The 21594-nt window shown below is 31.9% G+C and overlaps 1 protein-coding gene across 2 annotated transcripts; it reads right to left on the bottom strand.

Annotated features, from left to right (window-relative positions):
* Positions 1–1624: 1624 nt before the first annotated feature.
* On the bottom strand, positions 1625–21211 carry LOC145123500 (cytochrome P450 704C1-like). 2 transcript variants are annotated; one of them, XM_079058710.1, is made up of 7 exons: positions 21018–21211; positions 15037–15252; positions 14664–14951; positions 12447–12549; positions 12217–12257; positions 11681–11884; positions 1625–1945 (listed from the first exon to the last, which is right to left on the bottom strand). In XM_079058710.1, the coding sequence occupies exons 1-7, from the start codon at positions 21063–21065 to the stop codon at positions 1742–1744; spliced, it is 1104 nt and encodes a 367-aa protein (XP_078914836.1). In that variant the 5' UTR covers positions 21066–21211; the 3' UTR covers positions 1625–1741. The 2 variants fall into 2 exon arrangements, with proteins under 2 accessions (XP_078914836.1, XP_078914835.1); XM_079058709.1 differs by having other exon boundaries at positions 12217–12549.
* Between the last annotated feature and the right edge of the window lie 383 nt (positions 21212–21594).

The raw sequence follows: 21594 nt of genomic DNA, 5'->3' as shown, positions 1-21594 counted from the left end.
TTTTCAAACAAGCTTTACCCAATTGTTTTGGTCGCGGATGATCAATATCTGTAAAAGTAGGTCAATAATTTTGCTTGACGGTCATTGATTGGATGACGGTCGTTAATCGGTCAAAGTTAGCAGAATAATAAAAATAGTCTAAATATATATTTTTTAATAAACTTTTTTTACCACAATTATCATCGTCTAGATCGGTTAGTCTAACCCTGTCGACCGACTAACTACCAATAATAGCTACAGAAAAGAAACTAATTGTCGAAACCCGAAAATAATAATGTATTAGCAACCACAATCGATTAATCCAACCCCAATCACCTTACGTTGCGATATTAATAATGTATTAGCAGTTATGTGTTTTTACATATTTCTATATTATGTGTATTATTATATAATTCCATTAAATTTTTTCTGAACGGCTTAAACATTTCATATTATGTGCCACTTTGACCGGTTCATTTTTGTCGGTTATTTGATGTATCATGTCACAAATGATGCAAAAGTTGGATTCTATTGTCTTCGACATGTATTTTCTTTTGGAACATAATATTTAAAAAAAAATTATCGCCGAAAGAAGCTATTTTCCCCGCCGTTGTACGCGGGTAAACGATATATATATATATATATATATATATATATATATATATATATATATATATATATATATATAATAAACTTAGTGATCCATTACACACAATTGAATTCTTTTAGTTTTTTGTTGTGTTAGATTGCATGTTATATATATATATATATATATATATATATATATATATATATATATATATATATATATATATATATATATATATATATATAACATGCAATCTAACACAACAAAAAACTAAAAGAATTCAATTGTGTGTAATGGATCACTAAGTTTATTGTATCAACCACAAATCGTTATCATATAATTTACTTTCTAAAAAAAATTCTTTTGTGATATCATGTAAAAAGTTTTGACGGATTAGCCGCACATAATCATTCGCAGCGAGTCGGTCATAAAATTTATCTAAAACCTAAAATAATATGTGGGAAATCCATACCTAAGCAATGGATCTTTCTCTCATTAACTTCTAGTAAAAAGTCTTTTGTTTTAGGACATATTTTGGGTTTGGAACCGCGGGTCACGAGTTGATGAGTTGGCATGTCAGAATAAATTGGTCCAACCCAACTCATATAATATATGGGTTGGCGTATTAACGAGTCATGAGTTTGCAGATTGTAAACATCAACCCAACCAATGCACATAACCTATTTAAATGTATACAACCGGTTGTATAATTTGATTCATATTATAAAACATCATTTCTTATATTCTATAAAAAAAATGACATTGTTGCATCAATTGGAAAAAAATACTAAATGTTATTTTATAAACAATTAATTGTATTCTTAAATAAAATTTAATTTTTATAAATATAATATATACTGTCGGGTTGGTGGGTTGACCCGCAAACCCAAACATGTAACCCAACCCAACCCATGAAATAAACGCGTTAGCGGGTTCAATGGTCAGAAATCTCAACCCTTCGTATTCGGTTACGCTTATGTCGGTCCTTCTACCGTTTCAAAAGCAACACCATTATTCACAAGACTTGTGCAAATCTTTATTAACAACATCGTTACATTCCCATTTAATATACAATTACATATATTTTTAATAAAGCTTATTACATTTTTATTTTTAACGTATGTGTTTTATAAGATCAAATGTATAAGCATCCTATATGCAAAAAGTTACATCTTAAATTTCACAATTGTTTAAACCAAATCTCTTGAAAACACGAATATCCAATGGACCATCGATGTGAAGATTGATTGAGGTTCTGTACCTTGGTATCCATTTTACGTCACTTAACTTGAACACAAAGCAACCTAACAAGATAGAAGAAAATATTTTCATCTGCATATATGCGAAATCTCGACCCAAACAAGTCCGTGGTCCAGCCTGTGCATGAAAAATATGAAAAAAATATTATATGAGGATTAATTATACAATGAAAATGTACATCACATGTACTAAATACAAACTTTTTAAAAAAGTACTACATTACAAGAGATGTTCATACTTGGGATCAAAACAAGAGAATTTTGCATTTTCAAATAACATGAAAAAATAAAAGAAAAGACATGTGATGTGTGATGTAACTTTACTATAATAAACATATCTTGTTTATATTAATATTTGTAATTTCTTATCTACAATTCAATGGCATAATGTAATGATGAGATTCAAAATTATTCTCTTCTTATTTTAAGAACATATTAGACAAGATCGATTGGAATAATTTTTGTTTGAATGAATACATATGAAAATAATTGGAGAGATACAAAAGGGGCCATTCACACAAGGTATTGCCTCGACACAAGGTACGTGGTGCCTAATCCAAGGTCTACAGCGCTCATTAAAATATCTAACATATAGTATGTAATGCTCTAGTGGAAGGTATGTGGTACTCAACTATAGTTTATGGTGTGTATCCAGAAAGCTTATTCAAATATTAGTATCTATGGTTTGTTGAAACTGACATACAAGTAGTTTCTAGTTCAAGTTGTCATTATACATAAAATCTACATCTACATCTATAACCCTAATCTTAATGTATGTATGACGGTTGTGTATTTCCTATAAATCTAATAAAATATCTTTCTACTGCGTTTGTGGATTAGTCGATCATCTTGATTCTGTGAACGATGTAATTTCCTTGTGTTGTTGGTTTTTTTCACTTATTTATCGTGTGATTTGTGCGTTTATCGATTCTTGATCTTAACAATTTTATTAGTGCTATGACCGGCGATGAAAAGTTAAAGATCAATATATTTTAATTTCACAATGTTGGGATTTGGCATATGTAGACCGGAGATTATATCTATTAGAAGAAGTTATATAAACCCTTGTGCAAAAACAAACATGAAACGATGAAGAAGGAGGATTGGAACCTGTTTTTTATCTATAGGATCTTGGTGTTCTTAGGTTGTCATTAGAGAACAATGTTGTGTATAACATTATGAACGAAAGACAACGTTTGGACTGATCAATGTGTTATCAAATATGTACAAAAAGCGCTAGGTTGTGAATATCATTTTCTTGGTTCAACAATTGATAAATATAAAGGCGAGGAAGGTCAATCAGTTACAAATCATGTAAATAAATATAATGTGTTCCTATATATGTTAATATCAATTGAGTTTCAGTTTGAACTATTAAGACTACTTTTGAAGAAATTTTCAATTTAATCCTTGGTGAGTATATTCGTATAAAGAATTCAGGTCGTCTGCTAATAATCCATTAAGTACAGAGGACTAAGGAATTAAAATCCAATAAAGGGGTTAATGGTAGAGGAAGAGAAAAGATAATGAAGAGAGGTCGGTCTAACAATAAGAAGTATATTGCATTTTGGAATTGTATAGAGAATAGTTACTTTAAAAACCAATGCCAAAACTTCTATAGATAAAGGCGAGGGGGAGATGAATATCGCAGCAAATTATGAGGATCCTTTAATTTTTTAGTGTAGAAAGCTTGATTGAATCTGAAATTATGAATTTGCATGCTTCGTTTCATGCTATCCATTGAAGAGTAGTGATGTATAATTTCAGGCTTTATAATGGGAAGGTGAGGCTAGTGTATAACAAGCACATTTATGTGACAAATGTTGGGGATATATTCTTTTACACTAATCTAGGTACGAATTAGACAATGAAGAATGCCACATATATTCAAGTCGTAAAGATTATTTTGATATCAGTAGAGTACTTGCATGATAATGTGCATAATGTTGATTTTAGTGACTAATAGTAGATGGTAACGAAGAAAAACCTAGTGGTTACTCATGGACATAAACAAGAAACATTATATATAGCTGAATTTCCATAGATGTAGAAAATATCATTATTGAATAGGCGACACAATATACTCTACGAACCAAAGACTTGGGCATATGAATGAGAAAGAAATGAATATGCTACCTTCAAAGGGGAAATTCCATATTTCAAGAGTAAGGAAGTTAACCTTTTGTGAGCCATGTGTTCATGACAAACAAAAGAAGGTTAGATTTGTGAAAACGGGACAAACACCCTAGGAAGGGAAGTTCATGAACTAGTAGGTGATTGTGAAGGATCTACATATACATGGATCACAAAGGATATTGGGTGTTTAGACAGTGAAGCACCAAATAAGGTAGAGACCAAAACTCCCACCACCATAAGATGTAGTAGAAAAAGAAGATATTAGTCAAATATTTGTAACACCTCGTTTATTTATTAGATAAATAAATAAATTAATGAACGAATAATAGCCCTAAAATAAATAATTGAAAGTTTAGCGGGTTAAAAATATAATTTTCGGATTAGTTACAAAGAATTTTTGAAGTCAAGGGCTCCATGGTAATTATTGGAACTTAAGTTGAAAAGATGAGGAGGAGGGACTAAAAATGTTAACATGGCTGAAGTTTGATCATTCGGACCTAATTTGTAAAGGGTTTTAGATGGTGGGGTTCAAATGGTAACTTATGGACTGATTGTGAAAGAATTTTGGATGCTGGGGGGCTGCTTTGTAAATTATGGCCTAATATTGAAAGGAACTCGGATGGGAGGGCCCTATCTTGCCATTATGGAAAACTTATGAAGGAGTCGGGTATAAAAGCCTCCATGTAACCCTAACCCTAGGGAAACCCTTTCCAGCCGTCACCCCCCTTATACCTCTCTCCACCCGCCACCATTTACCTCTTCGATCTCCGGCGCCGCTGCTACCTCCGACCACCAATGCCGGGAACAAGAACCGGTAGCGTGAACCACCGAGCCGCCGCTGTAGTCGCTACTGCTGCCTTGGGCAGTCGTTGATGAAGTCGGAACCGACGATCTCCGCCACTCCGCTGCACCTTTCTTCTTCTTCTTCTGCCTTCTACCGCCAGTCGCACACAAGCCTCACGATGGTCGTCGGCGTTTCTCCGACCACCGTAGCCTTACCGCGACGGTATTCGATTTTCCGACGTCGCGTCGCTGCTGTTCTCGTTGAAGACCAACCTGTCGCCGGTTGTTAATCTGTTGCGGCTGGCAGCCTCCCCGGTTATTGGCGTCGCCGTTGTGGACGCTTGTATCGTTGTTGCCGCCTTCGTGGGTCTCCGCCGTCTTCCGTCCAACTGCCTCACGCCGCCACGGGGGCTGCCCGAGATTCGTGCGTTGTTAGCAATGAAGATGCATATTTTGGTGTTATGAGCATGTTATTTTCCGATAGAGTGTTGTATGTGGTGTATGATGGCCGGAAAAGCAAGAAAAGGCCACCGCCACCACCGTGAGGTGGTGGCTGCCGCCATGCGCCACCGCCGGCCACCACAAGGTGTCTGTGTGTGTGTGTGTGATTAGTTTGTTTAGTGTGTTTATTTTGGGATTAGAGTTTGTAAAATGTAATCATAAATTAGAATAATGAAAAAGGAACCCTAATGCAATGAAACCCTAATTTGGGGAATTAATCGGGACACACGAGAATTAACTTGAAATATTAAATAATAATCATTGGCAGAAATTAATCTAAGCAATATTGGACTTAATGGATTAAGTCCTTAGTGGATTAAGTCCTTAGTGGGTTAAGTCCTTAATGGATTAAGTGAGAAAACACTTAACCCTAATCGTCATTTTATGTGAAATCCTAATTTCACTTGGGTTTATTATTGGGCCTTTCGATTGGGCCTTGATTGGATTATTAATGGGCCATCCAAGAATAATCATAAGGACTAGAATAATTTAAGGGGACTTGGGTAAGGCCCATGTAAGGGGTTTGGGCCCAATTTGGAAAATTGGGCCATAGATGGGCCACAGATTGGGCCTTAATGATTATATGATGTTGGGCCTTAGTATAAGACCATATATAGGCTTGGGCCCAATTTGGAAAATTGGGCCACATGTTGGGCTTTGACTCATAGTTGACTTTTGGGCCTTTGGATTGGGCCTTGGGCTTGAATAAAGCTAAGTTAGGGGTAAAGTATTAATTACCCCAAGTATGTACATATGGCTATGTGTTGGAACACAATTATTAATTAGGTGTTATTTTGATGTTCACCGTTCGAGAATCTGTCATCCAGCAGCTGGGGTTGAGTCTGCGGGACTTCAGCAGTGTGGAGTTGTGTCTACGGGACTTCAGCAGTGTGAGGTGAGTTACCTTCCAGTAGCGGTGGGTCTACGGCCACAATGTCGGCCCACTAGTAGGAGTTGTTAGATGATTGTCTTTGTGATAATTGTCTATGTTTGCTACTACCTGTTATGTTTATGTGATACTATGATATGATATTATGTGGTAGTAGTAGGGGTGAAATAGTCCCCAGTTACCGATCGACAGGACCGAAGGGGTAGGCCAGCACCCAGATATGCTAGGCAGTATGTGATTTATGTGTTTATTCTATGCTTTTATGTGGTAGTGGTAGGGGTGAAATAGTCCCCGGTTACCGGTTGAAAGATACCGAAGGGGAGGCAGGCTCCTGGTTACCGGTTGAAAGATACCGAAGGGGTAGGTCGGGCACCCAGATATGTCTGACAATGGGGTAGGTTGAGCACCCCGGTATGCTCAGCAGGGTAGGTCGGGCACCCAGATATGCCTGGCAATATGTGATTGTATGGTATGTGGTATGATGGGGGAACTCACTAAGCTTCGTGCTTACGGTTTTCAGTTTTGGTTTCAGGTACTTCGTTTTTAAAGGAAAGGAGCCGGCTCGATCGCAGCGCATCACACTATGGTTTTCCGCACATGAGATCTTTGGGATTACACTCTGATATTGTTTTATGATAAAATGTTTTGATTACTGACACTTTGGTTTGACACGAGATATTATTATGAATGTTTTTATACTGATGGTTTTATGTAATTACTTAATTAAAATGAAATTTTTGGCCTTGAATTTTGGGATGTTACAAGTTGGTATCAGAGCCTTGGTTTGAGGGATTCGGGCACACTCCTGGGTGTGTCTGAACTCAAACTAAGGACTTGGTATGAAATTTTCAAAAGTAAAACCCTTTTATAAAAAGTAGTTTGAAAAGAGAACAAAACTTTGAAAAGAACAAGGTGTGTGATGCGTGCAATCAGCCGAGCTCAAGTAAGTTTTCCCAAGATACCCATACATGTTGTGATATGTTATGATATGATATGATTATGAGAACTGCATGCTAGATTAGGGCTAAGGATCTAGGGAGGATGCCTTATATGCCTATTGTATGTGCTTGTAGACTTGCATGCTAGTACTGATCAGTCAGTGATAGGATAGCCTGTTTAGGTTATGTCTGATTGTACGAGCCTTTGAACTGCATGTACAGATTCCTGATTACAGGATAGAATAATTTGATTGGAATATGATGGTTAGATTTTCCATTGTCTGAATGCTGTTTGGTTTGTGCTTTGTAAGACTCTTAGTAATGTGAGTTAGCTATTAAGTGATATGCTAAGTCACATGTGGCACAGGCTGGATAATCTCAGAGTGATAGATCTGACCCTATTGCGCAGCTCTTGTCTGAGTCCAACCGTTCTAGGGATGGGTCAATTACTCGAAGGATTATCTGATCTCTGTTACATGTGGCTATATTCATGAGGTTGCTAGTTGACATTACTGGGAATCTTTCAGCAGCTGAGGACTGGGTGGGTACGGGAACCTAGGGAAGCCTAGGATACGGTTCGGTGGGTTAGTAGTGAGGTTCAGTGAGACTTGGGCGTACAAGTTTAAGGAAGTGACTTGGAGGATTCGAGAGGATTGCTGAGGAAAGTATGGATAGGTGTGGAAGGTAGTATTGGGCTCGTACTACTGAAAGCACAGGATCCATACTCAAATCGGTGAGAGTCTTGGAGAATCTGAGAAGCTTTAGGGAAGAGTTTGTGACCCAGTTTGGGGACAGAGGATGTTCCAGTTGTTGCAGCTTAGCCAGTGGCAAGTAAACTAGTGAGCATGACAGGGTGTCAGGCCCTGGAGGATATGACTTTTAAGTCTGAGGATGCGAGATCGATTTGGAGCACCCTGGAAAGAAAGGGTTGTGCCAGGTGCGTATAGTAGAGGGTCCCGGGAAGAGACCCATGACTTATGATCATCAGGTGAAAGGCCAGCAGGGCCGAAGTCAGTGCAGCACGTACAAGAAAGTGCACAAGGGAGTTTATCACTCCAAGGTTTAGGCTGCTACAGGTGTGGCAGGGTTGATCATGACAGCTGAAGGTGATCTGTATTCCTCTAGATGTTTCGGGTATGTCATCTTCTACTGCTATTGGGTGGATGTTGGGAATACGTATCGCTTTGGAATTGTGAGTGAGTTTGGATAAGTCAGATCTCGGGTCGGTTTTTTGCTAATGTTTGGGTTATCAAGGATCACATATGCCATCCTTCATACTGAAAGGTCCTTGATGAACCCACAGAGGGACGTACCTTGCGGAGCGGGTTCCGTGTGTACCGTTATCATTCTGGGTCTTTGTCGAGATCTGTGCGGGAGTATTGTTTGGAAGATCCTCGGTCGGGGTTAGAGTGATAGTTCTCCAGTGAAGTCAGCGTTCAGGGGTTCTATCATTGTTCAGGCGTGGTCGACAATTGTCTATGGATGAACTTTGGAGTTCAAGGCACTACCGTTGCTAGGATAGAACTGGTAACATGAAGAGAGTAGTGTTAGTTTCAGGTGTTAGATGCATAAGTGGTTGGTCATTGGATGTTCAAGAGAATTGTATTTCCGCATGGGCTATGTTCGGTTACAGTGCAGTGGTGCCGCAAGATTGGGAGTGGGAACGAGGACTCGTCAGCCAGAGTGAAGATTAAGGCCTCTAGTTGTCAGCATGGGAGGTGGATTGAGGTGTCAGACTAGACCAAATTACAAGAGCACTCATCAAGATTTCCGAGGATGGGCGATCTTAAGGTTTAACCGGTGATTAATCGCTAGCATTGGTATGCACAGGTTGTTATCAGTGGGATACTAGAAAGCGAGAAGGATTGGGAATCCTTCAATTGTCACGTGTCGTGAAGACTTAGTTGAATCTAAGTGGGGGAGAGACTTTTCATAAAGTTCTCCAAATGTGAGTTCTGGTTGAGCGAGATGCAATTTCTTGGCCACCTAGTCAATGAGAAGGGGTATTATGGGCGATCCGATCAAGATAGAGGCAGTGATGCAGTGGGAGATTCCAAGGTCTCCATCTGAGATTCGGAGTTTCCTGGGTCTAGCGAGTTAGTACCGGAGATTTATACGGGACTTCTCCGAGATTGCGGTTCCTTTGACCCGACTGACCAAGAAGTCGGTGGCCTTCGCTGGGGGCCTGAGCAGCAGGCGGCCTTCGAGGGTGTAGATGATTTCGTGGTTTACGGTGAATTAATCGGGACACACGAGAATTAACTTGAAATATTAAATAATAATCATTGGTAGAAATTAATCTAAGCAATATTGGACTTAATGGATTAAGTCCTTAGTGGATTAAGTCCTTAGTAGGTTAAGTCCTTAATGGATTAAGTGAGAAAATACTTAACCCTAATCTTCATTTTATGTGAAACCCTAATTTCACTTGGGTTTATTATTGGGCCTTTCGATTGGGCCTTGATTAGATTATTAATGGGCTATCCAAGAATAATCATAAGGACTAGAATGATTTAAGGGGCCTTGGGTAAGGCCCATGTAAGGGGTTTAGGCCCAATTTGGAGAATTGGGCCATAGATGGGCCACAGATTGGGCCTTAATGATTATATGATGTTGGGCCTTAGTATAAGACCATATATAGGCTTGGGCCCAATTTGGAAAATTTGGCCACATGTTGGGCTTTGACTCATAGTTGACTTTTGGGCCTTTGGATTGGGCCTTGGGCTTGAATAAAGCTAAGTTAGGTGTAAAGTATTAATTACCCCAAGTATGTACATATGGCTATGTGTTGGAACCCAATTATTAATTAGGTGTTATTTTGATGTTGACAGTTCGATAATCTGTCATCCAGCAGCTGGGGTTGAGTCTGCGGGACTTCAGCAGTGTGGAGTTGTGTCTACGGGACTTCAGCAGTGTGAGGTGTTCCAGTAGCGATGGGTCTACGGCCACAATGCCGGCCCACCAGTAGGAGTTGTTAGATAATTGTCTTTGTGATAATTGTCTATGTTTGCTACTACTTGTGATGTTTATGTGTTAGTATGATATGATATTATGTGGTAGTAGTAGGGGGTGAAATAGTCCCTGGTTACCGGTCGACATGACCGAAGGGGTAGGCCAGCACCCAGATATGCTAGGCAGTATGTGATTTATGTGTTTATTCTATGCTTTTATGTGGTAGTGGTAGGGGTGAAATAGTCCCCGGTTACCGGTTGAAAGATACCGAAGGGGAGGCAGGCTCCTGGTTACCGGTTGAAATATACCGAAGGGGTAGGTCGGGCACCCAGATATGTCCGACAGTGGGGTAGGTTGAGCACCCCGGTATGCTCAGCAGGGTAGGTCGGGCACCCAGATATGCCTGGCAATATGTGATTGTATGGTATGTGGTATGATGGGGGAACTCACTAAGCTTCGTGTTTACGGTTTTCAGTTTTGGTTTCAGGTACTTCGTTTTTAAAGGAATGGAGCCGGCTCGATCGCAGCACATCACACTATGGTTTTCCGCACATGAGATCTTTAGGATTACACTCTGATATTGTTTTATGATAACATGTTTTGATTACTGACACTTTGGTTTGACACGAGATATTATTATGAATGTTTTTATACTGATGGTTTTATGTAATTACTTAATTAAAACGAAATTTTTGGCCTTGAATTTTGGGATGTTACAATATTCTATTTTATGATTAAGTGTTTATGAAAGAGAATAGTGATTCAAAATATTATCTAAATACTTTGAGGATAAAAGAGTTCGTATAGTGGAAGAACACAATGAAGGGTGAGTTGTGCTTATTTGACAAGAATCAAAATTAGTCATTTTTCAATTTACCATTCGGGATGAAAGAGCTACAAAACAAGTAGTTATCTAGGGTAAAAGGTGAAATATATGGAAATAAGAACTGCAAGGCCATATTTGTAGTCAAATGGTGTCAAGAGAAGATGAGATTTTACTATAACAAGATATTCTCTCCAATTTTAAGGACAACCATAATTATATAGGTTCTAGGTATTATAGACGCATATTGTTTACCTAAGGAGCTAATAGACATAAATAAACTATATTGTATTGAGTCATTGACGAAGATATCTCCATGGAACAAATAGAAGGCTTTCGGATAACTAGAAAACCAAATACGATATCTAGGTTGAAGAAATGTTTGTGGAAGAAAACTCCATGATAGTACTAACTGAATGATATTAGTTATGATATCATAACGAAGGATATTTTCCCATAATGAGACATAGTGTCTATTGAGAAACAAACAAGGTATAAAAAAGGAAGTACGAAATAGGAAAAGAGAGAGGGGTAGAGAGATAGATAAAAAAAATTCATATATCATATTGAAGGATATTTTCCCATAATGGAATATATATATATATATATATATATATATATATATATATATATATATATATATATATATACTTTGGGTTTTCCGTCACACTCTTTTATATATAGTTAGGAATAGTTTTTTTTTGTGTGTGTGTTGTGTATGCAAGATAAAGAGAGAAGTAATTATGAAATAGAATTAATATATTTTTTTTTTCGTGGATATATTTTCTTAATTAAAAGGTTAGACCTTTTATACTTTGAAATTACACTAACCTGAAAAGCTGTAAATTTAAAGGGGTTCTCTGGATGGAAATGGCCATTTTCATCAAGCCATCTTTTTGGTTTATACTCATTTGCATCATCTCCCCATATGAATTCCATCCTTCCCATTGCATATGGCAAATACGCTACTACATCCCCTTTCTTCACATGATAACCATCAGGCAGAACATCGTCTGAAAAGCATATCTTTGGGTCCTATATAAAAATTATAATAATGTCAATGTCATTTTACCTACCAACGAGTTGGTATAAAATATCGATTTCATTAACAAATACAAACTTAAATAAATAAAATGACGATACATGGATAGACATATTCAGCCTGACAGCGTCGTGTGTGGCTGTACAACCTTTAACATAAAAAATAAAGTGCCTCTATAATTGGTTTATGATATTATTTTTTCTTGCAAGAAAAATATTGTTTCACAACTCAACACATGACAAATTAAGATACTGGTTCTGAAGGCTTGTACTGATTAGAACTCAAAATATGATAATTTAAACATGTGTTGAAAAACATCCCATACCAATGGCAAAGCAGGATAGAGTCTGATAGTTTCTGTTAAAGCTGCATGAAGATATTGCATTTTGTTTAGTGCACCCTCACTCACATAAGCCGCAAAATCTACAACATTTTTTATTTCCTTTTTCATTTTGGTTGCTTCTTTGATATCCTTAGCAACCTTCTCTTGAATTTCTGGATGTTTGCAAAGCAAGTAAATAAACCAAGACATAGTAATCCCTATAGGATCTTTACCAGCAAGTACATAGTTAAGTATTATATCTCGTAGGTACTTTGGGTCTTTATATTTCGACTGCAAAAACCTCGATAGGATGTCTTCATTCCCCGATTCGGTCTTCTGTAAATCAAAAGCAAGATGAAATAATTGAAATTAGATGAGTAGTAAAATTATACATGTATAATCTTAGGGTATTTCTCAATGGGTGTTAACATAATTATTTTAATTTAATTCCTTGCCTTCTTTCATTAATGTCAGGTGTATATATGTGATATAGTAATTCTAGTTGTCATTATATATATATATATATATATATATATATATATATATATATATATATATATATACACACACACACACACACACACACATATATATATATATATATATATATATATATATATAATGAAAACTATGAAAAATATAAAATTAATGGTCCTTTAAAGTCTTAGGGGGGGTGCTCGGATGCTAAGGATGTCTCAAATATCATCAAATAGAAGATGAGGAACTCCTTTGGTGAAGATGTTTGCAATCTGAAAATGGGAGAACATAGGATGTACTCACACGTCATCGCGAGAAATATTATCCTGGACAAACTAGTTATCCATTTAAATGTTTTTCATGAGTTGATGTTGAAAAGTGTTTATATAGATAGAAATTGCACTAAAATTGTTATTAAAAATTATGGTTGTTATTGTGAGTAGTGAATGAAGTTCAAGAATCATATTACTTTACAATTAAGACTCGAAGACAATATTTGCAAAGCCTCAACATTTAGCTTCTACGATGAGGCATGATAGTGTCAGTTGTGTTTTGGATGACTATGAGATAAGATTGTCATTAAAAATGCATAGTACCCGGAAGTCGATTTTCGGGTATCCAGATACTCACTTTAGTTGGCATCGTTGTAAAAAACAATTTTAGTGGATATATATTTGTTGAGATATAATCCAAAAGCGATTGTGTCTTGAAAATACCAAATAATTTGTTTTAAAGCATTAGAGTGATTGGTGCATGGATCATATATGTGTAATCATACATGTTTGACAAGAATAAATGTTGTCATGGCGAGTAGAGGTGATGTATTGAAAGTTCCCCGAAGAGGCTTCTACATTGTGATGAATTCGTCATAAGGATACCATTGCTTGAACCAAAGTTAGAGGTTGTATCAACCGAAGTTTGAAATGGTTTTATGAGGGCATGTCAGTCTACCCAATGTTATCCTTGGCATAATGGGCCTTACTAAGAAAAAGTCTATGAGGCTTAGGTGTAACTGAGATGCCTAAATAGAAGTTGAGCAAGCCAAGATCATCCATGAAGAATTCAAATGTAATTACCACGACTAAATATTGTTGGGGTGTATGGGACAATGTAATGAGGATAATGTCTTCCACTTAAAGTAACAAATATGCAACATAACGAACATGGTGATAGATGAATAAAGATTCATTTCATCTAGTTGGTGAATTGTTAATGATTTGAGATCAATACTTAAGACTATGCCTATTTGTCATAGTTTTAAACACATGGCTAATTTTTCATTACAATCTATTCCAAGTTTTTATGATTTCTCATCACCAAAAAATCACACTTTATTCAAAATTGTAACTTGCTGATTATAGTTTATGGAAAGAGGGGGTGACATAGGCATCATTGATTTCATAAGATGGATTTCATTTTTAATGTATATGTATCAGTAATTTCAGTGAGAAGTTTGGAGGATATGATATGAATAAGGAAGATGGACATTTATAAGGCATGGTTCCAAAAATTGGCAGGCACATGAGAATGGGAGGATTAATTATGGATGACGTTTCTTGAGGACTCTTATAGTCCGTTCGGATTTACCACTTCCGGGGAGAGGTGTATGGACAAGAAAAATGGAATTCATGCCATTAGTATAATAAAACTGAGCAAATGAGTGATTGTTGTACTTAGTACTATTATCACATTAGAAAGTTTCAATGAATTTTCCAAAATGGTTCTAAAAAAAAGTTTCTTAAGGCTAGAAAATGGGGACATAATTGAGGTTTATGAAAAACGGAAACTTCCAAAGAAAGTTTAAGAAACCATCAAGGAAAAATATGTAAAAATGATATCCCCTAAACCTAAAGTACGGCAGATCCTTAAAACTTTATAGCAGTAACCATATTTTATATGATATGTTGAAAAATTCTTCACAATGATGAAGATAGTCTTATTATTTTAATCAGAGAACAAAAATATAAGCTTACCAAAAAGTCGGTTATGTTATGCATTTGTTCAGTCTTGATCTGGATCAAGTTATAAACAAACTCATCAACAACTTTCATATTTTTCTTTAATTCTGCTTCGGACCCAATATTAAAATACTTCTTGATCTTCCAAGACATGTCAAAAAATCTTCGACTTGTCAACGTGTTTGCGTCATCAAATGCACGACTGAATCTTACAGCTTGTTTGCTTGAACCCCATATGTTGTCAAGATCAATTCCAAAAGAAACTTTAAATATTGAATCTAGAGTTGCTTTCATGAACAAATCCTATGTAAACGTGTATCATGAATATATATAATCAATGGGTATCTAGTTGGTGAATTGAATATTAATGACCAAACGAGAAGCTTACATATATATCGATTTTATGGTTGTTATCTGCTGCTTCTATCAATATGTTTCCAAGTTTTATGGCATTCTTCCTGAAAATCACACTGCTAAAATTTCTCAAGACTTTTGTAGAGAATTCATGACTCGATGTCTTCCTTTGTTCTCTCCATTTCTCCCCATCAACTGCAAATATTCCATGACCAAGTAGATCCTCTAGAAGGTCGTGGGTATATGTTCCCTACAATAGTTTTTGGCAATATTTCAATTTCTAAGAGAAATGTAACATCAGGGACATGTGTACAAATATCTCAAAACATAAAGCCTACAACATTAACCCTTTAGTGTGGAAAAGATCATAATAAAACCATTCGGTTTTTGTACATATAACATTGACAAAAGCATAATAAAACCATTTGACTCTTGTATATATAACCTTTTAGTGTAGACAAGAGAATAATAAAACCATTCAGCTCTTATATATATATATATATATATATATATATATATATATATATATATATATATAAGACCAAATAGAGAAAAATCTAAGGATGCATACGAATGCTCAGTTCAAACTAGTTTTTGACAATTAGAAAATGATTAGTCATGGACATTAATTATGCAACAATAATTTGTACACTAAGTTGATAAATAAAATCCAACTTGTTTGAAGAATATTGTAAGATAAACGTACATTACAATCACCTTTTGCAATGTCTTTTACTCGCGACCTATGCATAAATAAAATCAAATATAAGTATCGATTTAGTGTTAATTTTGATCATTGTTAATTTTAATTAATTTAAAAATTATTTTTTGATTGAGTATTATTTTTAACTATTGTTATGGTTAGTTAATTTAACAAGTACTTTTTTTGGCTAAGATTAATGCCTATGGAAACACATTTAGATGAAATACAATAATATCTAAAATATAAGAGAAAATAAAACATAATAATAATGCAAATGTTACTTGTTTCATATATATTGTTACGGAAAATAACTTCATATTTATTGTAGGGTGTAAAAAAATAGAAATTTCGTTAGGTATATTTAAATCCTCCCTAATAAATGAAAATAATTTTGTCATTTATCATCCTCTTATTCATTATGTCACATGTGATTTTGTGGTAAATTTAGATTAAATTATATATTCATGTTTCATTTTGTAGTTTTTGTATTTTATTAAATTTCATATAATAGTTAAATGTAATAAATGTAATAATAAATGTATATATAATTCATTAATGCAACTTTCCTTATAATTTTTAATTTTTTAAATTGAATCCAATTATTTTAGTTATTTATTTATTTAAATTATTAGTTTAAATTTAAAAGATAAATAAGCACTTCATGTTTAATAATTAATAATTTACTTTTTTCTTATAAATTTAAATTTTCTAAATTGTTAGATTTTTATGTTTGTTTATTTTTTTTTAAATAAACTCATGTAATACATGAATCTCACAACTAGTGTTTATTATAACATAGAAACTTATTTCAAAACATTAGAAATAAAGGGCTCATGATTTTTTTTATAAAAAATAAATAAAATTATAAAATTCACTTTTAAAAAATCAGAGCATCTCCGATACTAGTTTGTTCTAAGTTATTAGTATTCTGCAAACCACTCAATACCAATACCATCGAAGATGATAAATTATTTATTTAATATTCATTGACTACTTAATATTATTTAACCATTGATATTTATTACAACATTACACATAATCCCTCATTTTATAAAATTAACATTGCATCCCTTCTAATTATATATATATATATATATATATATATATATATATATATATATATATATATATATATATATAATTTTTACTAATAATCTAATATATTGAATATACAATAAAAATTTCATTATTTGTATGGAAAAATATATTTAAAAAATATTTTTAAGTCGATTAAAATTACAAATCAAATATTTTTAATCGAAAATAATCAAAGGAAGGTACTCTATAAAACATATCACATATGTAAAATAAATGCATGTCTACTTGTTAGATAAAAACATCTAAATTTCATGATATTAAAGAAGAATTTTAAATAAATTCATCTATTAAGATGATATAATAAGTACAATGATCTTATATTAAATATTTAGAATAAGGTTGTTTGAGTTTGAACATTAGTTTTGTATTACTTTTCATTGAGGGCATGTCATTTGCATTACTTATGGTAGATATTTACTAGATATTTACTATATCGTCATATTGTTTTTCGTTAATATTTAATTATTCGTTATATATTATTCATTCCATCCATCAATATGTGACAAATATTTTAAATATTTTGGGTTTTCGTTTAGTTAATAGATCGTAAAATGACTACAAATAAAATAGTCTTCATGTCATCCATCATCGCCTAACAAACAATATAACTATTTTAGGTTTACATTTTGTTAATAGACCGCAAAACAACAATAAATAAGGTAGTTTTTAAATAAAAAATAGTATCGAAAACCGATATTAAAAAGGCAAACAAAAACATAAAATCTAATATTAGAAACGATATTTACGATAACAAATAAGATATTATTCATATTATCTATCATCATCTAACAAATATTTTTATTATTTTGTGTATTCGTTTTGTTAATAGATCGTAAAAAACCAACAAATAAAATAACTTTTAAATAAAAAATAGAATCAAGAATCAACATTAAAGTGACAAAAAAAACATAAAATCTGATATTAGAAACAATAAAAAAAAATACAAAAGAAGATTAAAATGAAGAAAATGAATAAAACCAAAAACATAATAAGAATATACTTTACCAAAATGTCTATAAAAACAAAGTTTTGTCAATGGCTTAACGTCTTAAATAGATTTTTGCCTCTTCTCAAGTCATCTTTTCCTTAATCTTATTCTTTTAAAAATATGAACTATATACACATCTCTATATTAACCAATTAAATACAATAACTTAAAAAACTTTTGAGTTATAATGATTAATTAGTTGAACCATATACAATTTTGGTATTAAAGTAATGATATAAAATGTCATTCATATGCATTAATTATGTGATAAGTGAAGAGTTATAAGTTTCAAATGAATGTCCTTGAAGTATTTTGGTATATATATATATATATATATATATATATATATATATATATATATATATATATATATATACTAGGCGAATATCCGTGCGTTGCGCGGAATAAAATTATGAAGTTAAACTTTTGGTAAGTATATGATATTGAATATATTTATGTTATTTATATTAGTTATAATATAATAATTATTACATTTAATTGATGTAATATTATAATTAATTTGAACAATAGATAAAATAACATTTATTAAAATCAAATCATTTAATGGTCTCTATTGAAACTTTATGTGTGTATAAAATTAATTATTTCTCAACTATTTTAATTAACTACTATTATGATTTATCAATTTTATTTGACGTTGTTTTAATTTTATCATGATTATTATTTAAACTATCAACCATTGTTTGTAATATAACATAATTTAATTTATAACCTTATGTTATTCTATCTGTTTATCTATCTATCTATCTATCTATCTATCTATCTATTATTATTATTATTATTATTATTATTATTATTATAAGTTAAATTGAAAAAAAACTTAATTGAATTTTAGTTATTACAAAAAGTAGTTTTTGGACATCTTTTACTTAATACAACTTTTAGATTTAGGTTCTTTTGAAATTGTTGTATTTTATATTTTTCTTTTAACTATTTTGCAAAATATATATTGAATTTTTTTTAAAACTTTATTTGATATTTTACTTTAGGTTTTAAATTTTACATTATTTTTTAAGTTTATTTGATATATTAATATATATATTATGCATTTAACACTATATTAAAGCCAACAAATTAAGTACATTATAATGATAACTCATTATAAGATAATAATTGTTACATTTAATTGATGTGATATTATAATTAATTCGAACAATAGATAAAATAATATTTATTAAAATCAAATCATTTAATGGTCTCTATTCAAACTTTATGTGTGTATAAAATTAATTATTTCTCAACTATTTTAATTAAATACTGTTATAATTTATCAATTTCAAATTTTTTGACAATGTTTTCATTTTATCATGATGATTATTTAAATTATCAAACACTATTTGTAATATAATGTAATTTAATTTATAATTTTATGTTATTTTACTTATAATAATAATAATAATAATAATAATAATAATAATTATTATTATTATTATTATTATTATTATTATTATTATTATTATTATTAAATTGAAAACAACTTAAGTGAATTTTCTTTATTTTAAATAGTAGTTTTTGGACATGTTTTAGTTCATTCGACTTTACATTTAGCTTATTTTACATTTATCGTATTTAATATATTTCTTTTAACTATTTTACAAAATATACATTATTTTTTTAAACTTTATTTGATATTTTACTTTACATTTTAAATTTTACACTATATTCGATGTTTATTTTATATATTAATATATGTTATGCATTTAACATTATATTAAAGTCAACAAATTAAGTATATCATATTGATAATTCAAAAAGACTTTCATTTATGACAATGTTTATAATTAAGAACATATTTAAGTTAATATATTAAGTATATTATGTGGAAATATGAAGAGTTAATATTTAGTTTATATATGATTACACTTTAGGTTTGAAAATTAGTTTATATATGATTACACTTTAAGTTAAGTTGATATTTAAGTTGATCCTATAAGGTTATATTTAAATTAACAATTTAAGTATTTTATACAAATTGTTCAAAAGTTGTAGTTTTAAAATGATAATGGTTTACATACAACAACATATTAGACCTATTAAATTAAATATAATATGTTAAAAGTTAAAAACATAACTTTATAATTAGAAGAAAATATATTTTTTTAATATTGAAATTTAGTTTATATATGATTACACTTTAGGTTTTATATTTATTTAACATTTTAACCAACTTATAATCATTATTAGAAAAAATTGAAAAGTCATGGGAGTTTCAAATGAATGTGGTGAAAGGAAAAATGTCTCATTTATAATTATATATATATATATATATATATATATATATATATATATATATATATATATATATATATTAGTTTATAATCTGTGGGAACCAGAGTTACAAAATTAATTAAATTTTCATAGTAAAAATCAAAATTATTAATCAATTATTTTAAATAAATTATTAATTAAGAGATATTTTTTAGTTATATAAAATTATAATCGTTGATTTAAATAAATACGCGCCCTTATAATCTTTATTAATGTTATTTTAATTTTTATTCTAATGTTATTAATTGAATATAATTAGAGTGGAAAATTTTGAAGTTTGAAATTTAAAATGGAAAATCAATAGGTTGACAAGTGAAATGACATTAATTAGGAGACATAGTAGGGTGACACATGACAAAAGGAGAATAAACATATTTTTTTATTAGAAGATATATATATATATATATATATATATATATATATATATATATATATATATATATATAGGGATAGTTCAAATAAAAACTGTAAATAGTGGGAAAACATAAAAACACTACTTTTATCTCTCTCTCTCTCTCTCTCTCTCTCTCTCTCTATATATATATATATATATATATATATATATATATATATATATATATATATATATATATATATATATATTGTTGGTGTATTAATACAATTACTTTTATCATGTCAACTGTATTAATCGTTTTGTTCGTAATATTTTTTCATACTTTATTATCTATTATCACAATTTTACTCCTAACATATACCCGAGAAGTTTATTCAACCATATACACCTCCATTGCCCCCATTTATCAAGCAACTATTAACCATCCATGTTGTTACAATCCCACCTATATTCATATATGGACCCTATAATGTTGGCCTCCCATCCACATTTAAAAATCACTTACCAATTACTAAATTTGAAGAAAGTAAACTTAACATAAAAAACATAATTATAAACATTTAATTCCAAAGGCGGGTATACCTTTCCATAATTTTCGAAATTCGTCTTGAGAATATACTCCACATTCATTGGATCAGTTGTATAGATCTCACCGTGGAAAGGGCTTATCAATCTATAAGTTTTGTATTTTTTCGCATGATTGGTCAAGTAATCATGCACCGTGTTGAAGTTGATGAACAAACTAAATACCGTCCCAACAACCGGATGATTGGATTTGATAGCAAATCCATGTAAGATGTCATGTAAAAGTGAGGGAATGTGTTGTTTGATTATAAGTTAAGGGATGATCCATAAGGGGTTCAAATGTGCTGTATATATAGCCCATTGGTGGACCTGGTATGGGTCGTGAGGGGTCTCATGCCACTACTAAAAAAATTTGTAGCTAGTATTAGGTTCAATAAAAAAAAATATATGGTGCACCAAATTTTAGAGATTAATATCTATATTAGTTTACTTATATCAACTTAATTGATATTTGTAGAAGTTACTTTACACGTTTTTATTAAATCTCTTTATTGATCTATGCATTTTAAATGTTGGGATTTAACTTTGAAGTTGCTCACCATCGGAATTCTTGTGAGTTCATCTTTTTCGTATA

The sequence above is a fragment of the Lactuca virosa genome, chromosome 7 (assembly GCF_052849685.1).
Source record: "Lactuca virosa cultivar CGN04683 chromosome 7, Lactuca_virosa_CGN04683_v6, whole genome shotgun sequence".
NCBI lineage: Eukaryota > Viridiplantae > Streptophyta > Magnoliopsida > Asterales > Asteraceae > Lactuca > Lactuca virosa.
This window is presented reverse-complemented; position numbering and strand designations above follow the sequence as displayed.